At 54.2% G+C, this 3,007-nt stretch overlaps 1 protein-coding gene across 1 annotated transcript; it reads right to left on the minus strand.

Moving 5' to 3' along the window:
• Nucleotides 1-1,151: 1,151 nt before the first annotated feature.
• On the minus strand, nt 1,152-2,965 carry LOC101619197 (patr class I histocompatibility antigen, A-2 alpha chain-like). Its single transcript, XM_012734934.1, has 4 exons — nt 2,725-2,965; nt 1,883-2,158; nt 1,636-1,755; nt 1,152-1,238 (listed from the first exon to the last, which is right to left on the minus strand). Exons 1-4 carry the CDS (start codon nt 2,963-2,965, stop codon nt 1,183-1,185), a joined length of 693 nt encoding a protein of 230 aa, XP_012590388.1. The 3' UTR covers nt 1,152-1,182.
• Between the last annotated feature and the right edge of the window lie 42 nt (nt 2,966-3,007).

Consider the following 3,007-nt stretch of genomic DNA (forward strand, 5'->3'; position numbering starts at 1 on the left):
GCGCTTACCTGACTTCCCGCCCCAATAAACAAACTGAAAATGAAAATGCGGGTAATAGCCCCAGGATTCTTCATGGGCTGAGGGTCCAGGCAGGACCCACAGCCTTGGGGTGTCGCTTGGACCCGAAGCCTCGGGCGACTTGAGTGGGGGTGGGGTGGTGACGTATTGCCGGAGCCCTGGCAGCTCACCGTGCCTGCTCTGGTTGTAGAGGTGGCCAAGGTCCCGCAGCAGCGTTCTGAACCTCTGTGCGTTGCTCCATTGAATCTGTGTCTCCTTGTCCAGAACCTCCTGCCCCACCTGCTGGGAGCAGGCTCTGCCCTCTGACTGGGAACTGCCGAAGTGCCTTTCCAGTTCTTGGCTGTCCCCAGCTCTCAGAAGCCAGTGGAATTCCAAATCAGCTGAAATTGTAGGATGCATTTTCCAATATATCTCCTTGTAATGTTCATTTCTTCACTTCTCCTTATTTGTAAATCAACACTTCAGTAACCTTTGTGTGTCCAGACAGCTGTGTCTGCGTAACTTGAGCCTTCCAGGGCCCTGTGTGCTCTCGGAGGTCTGCAGCTCCCAGTTCCAGTACAGGTAAGGAAATAATGACCTATTATTTTCCATAGGCACGTGGGCACTAGTCCCCAGGGAACACAGTGCAGGCAAGCGCGGCATCAGCCTCTGCTCACCAGGACAGTGGTCAGGGAGAGAGCACAGGTCTCTGAGGGGGGTCCTGGTGGGCAGGGCTGGGCCAACTCCCACCTCCTCAAATTATTAAAAGACAGGATCACCCATATGCCTGTGCAACAAGGAAACCAGTGGATGCTGAAGGCACAAAGTGAAGCCGAGAAGAAACCCGCGTCACTCAGTCCCACAGGCAGCTGCCTCACACTGTGAAGGAGAATGATCAGGAACAAAGTCAGGGAAGTGTCACATTCTCCACAAAGCACCCTCCCAAGAATGTCCCTTCACAGCTCCCCATAACCTGGTCTCTCCTCTCTGCCCCGGCCCCTCCCATGCAGTTCCCAGCTCTCACCTCTCACCTTTATCAGAGAATCATCAGAATCCAGGGACCTTTTACTGCCTAAGGAGCACAACACAGACCCTGGTCAGAGCCATGAGAGAGGAGACCCCAGGAGGGACTGATGGGGTGACTCCCCCAGGGGCTCCATCAACACTGTCCCAGGGGCTCAAGGACTAAACCCCTGATCCACACTCACCTGCAGCCTGAGTGTAGCTTCCTCCTTTTCCACCTACAGGAAGAAACTTCAGGTGAGACCAAGGAGGAGTCAGCCAATGAAATCCTAAAGGAATCCCCTAGTCCTGGACACAGGGAACGTTCCAGAACTGTGACTTGGAACCCAGGGAAATATGAACAAAAGAGGTGGGCCAACCATTCCTATAGTCTGTTCTCTGCAGGGACCTTCCCCTGACATTTGCTGGGAGCCAGGTCCCCATCTCCACAATGATCAAGTGGAACAATGGGTGATTTATTTTCATAAGGGTTTTACACAAACAGTGAGGATTAGCAATCAGCTGCAGACTGGGCAATATATGTATGTGTACAGTATTTTTCATTCACTAAATAGGGCAAGTTCCCCCTGGGACTTGAAAGCCCCCAGTGGACAGGATCCCCCACTCCCTCCCTACCTGAGCGCTTCTTTCTCCATATCACAGCTGCAGCCACCGCAGTCCCAGTGAGCACAGCTCCAAGGAGAACCAGGCCAGCAATGAGGCCCCCGGTAGGGATGGAGGACTGAAGAGGGGGCTCTGGAAGGGAAGGGGAGGGGAGACCCTGAGCCCCAGGCCTCATCTAGAGGTTTCTAGAAGGGCCCTGATGTCTCTTAGAAAAGCCTCTGTTCTAAGAACATTCCCTGTAAGAACTTTCCCTCCTTACCCCATCTCAGAACTCGGGGCTCCGGCAGCCCCTCATGCTGCACATGGCACGTGTATCTCTGCTCCTCTCCAGAAGGCACCACCACAGCTGCCCACTTCTGGAAGGTTCCATCCCCCCCAGGCCTGGTCTCCACCAGCTCTGTGTCCTGGGTCAGGTCCTCCCCATCTCGCTGCCAGGTCAGGGTGATCTCCGCAGGGTAGAAGCCCAGGGCCCAGCACCTCAGGTCGACCTTATGGTCAGAGATGGGGTGGTGCGTCACATGTGTCTTCGGGGGGTCTGAGGAGAAGGGTCAGACATTCACACTTCAGGTTTCTTCCACAAACACTGACGCAGCCTCACTGACCGTCCTCAGAATGGGCAGGGCAATGAGTTTGGAAGGAGCTAGCAGAAAACCTAGTCTGGGAATGTAGGATAATCTTTTATTCATTAGAAAGCTTTAGAATTGGGATGCGATCCTGAGGTGGGAAGATGCAGGTCTCTGAGGAGGAGAAAACAGACTTTTGCTCTTGATCTGGGAGGAGAATGAGGAATCATACATCCAAGAGCATTCCCATACCAAAACCAAAATCTTGACAGAGAAACTAGTTGGTCCCCAAATGGTGCCTAGTCTAGTGGGTCCAGTGAAGAAGGGTCTCCCCGCTCAGGAGCATGGGATTCCTTCACTGTCTTTCAGTTGAAGTGGGGCCTGTGGGTGAGTCTCTCTCTAGTACAGAACAGGAAACCCAGGGGCAGCTGGCTCATGCTCTCTCACCAGAAAGTGGCTCTATTCTGATGATTACTCCATTTGGGTGGGGGTGGGTGCAGTCAGAAGGGAGGTCAGGGGTCTTCTAGGCCCCCCTTACCTGTGTGCTGCAGCTCCTCCTTCCCCAGCTCCAGGAACCTGCTGAGCCAATACAGGCACTTATCATTTACGAAGTTCCTGAAGCTCTCAGCCTTGTCTTCTGCCTCCCACTGGCGCCGGGTGATCTGAGACATCATGTCTCCCGCGGTCCAGGAGCGCAGGTCCTCGTTCAGGGCCAGGTAATCCTCACCGTCGTAGGCATATTGGTCGTACCCGCGGATGAGGCGCCCCTTGGTCCCCATTTCGCAGCCAAACATCCTCTGGAAGGTGTGAGACCCTGTCCC

The sequence above is a fragment of the Condylura cristata genome, unplaced genomic scaffold (assembly GCF_000260355.1).
Source record: "Condylura cristata isolate star-nosed mole 26May11 unplaced genomic scaffold, ConCri1.0 scaffold00122, whole genome shotgun sequence".
Classification (NCBI taxonomy): domain Eukaryota; kingdom Metazoa; phylum Chordata; class Mammalia; order Eulipotyphla; family Talpidae; genus Condylura; species Condylura cristata.

What these genes read in the sequence shown, in the direction of transcription:
- LOC101619197 (XM_012734934.1), bottom strand. Translation starts at nt 2,965, where the DNA reads ATGGGGACCAAGGGGCGCCTCATCCGCGGGTACGACCAATATGCCTAC. An exon ending in GGAGGAGCTGCAGCACACAG is followed by an intron (nt 2,159 to 2,724) that starts GTAAGGGGGGCC and finishes CCTTCTCCTCAG; the next exon opens with ACCCCCCGAAGACACATGTG. An exon ending in ATGGAGAAAGAAGCGCTCAG is followed by an intron (nt 1,239 to 1,635) that starts GTAGGGAGGGAG and finishes TTCTTCCTGTAG; the next exon opens with GTGGAAAAGGAGGAAGCTAC.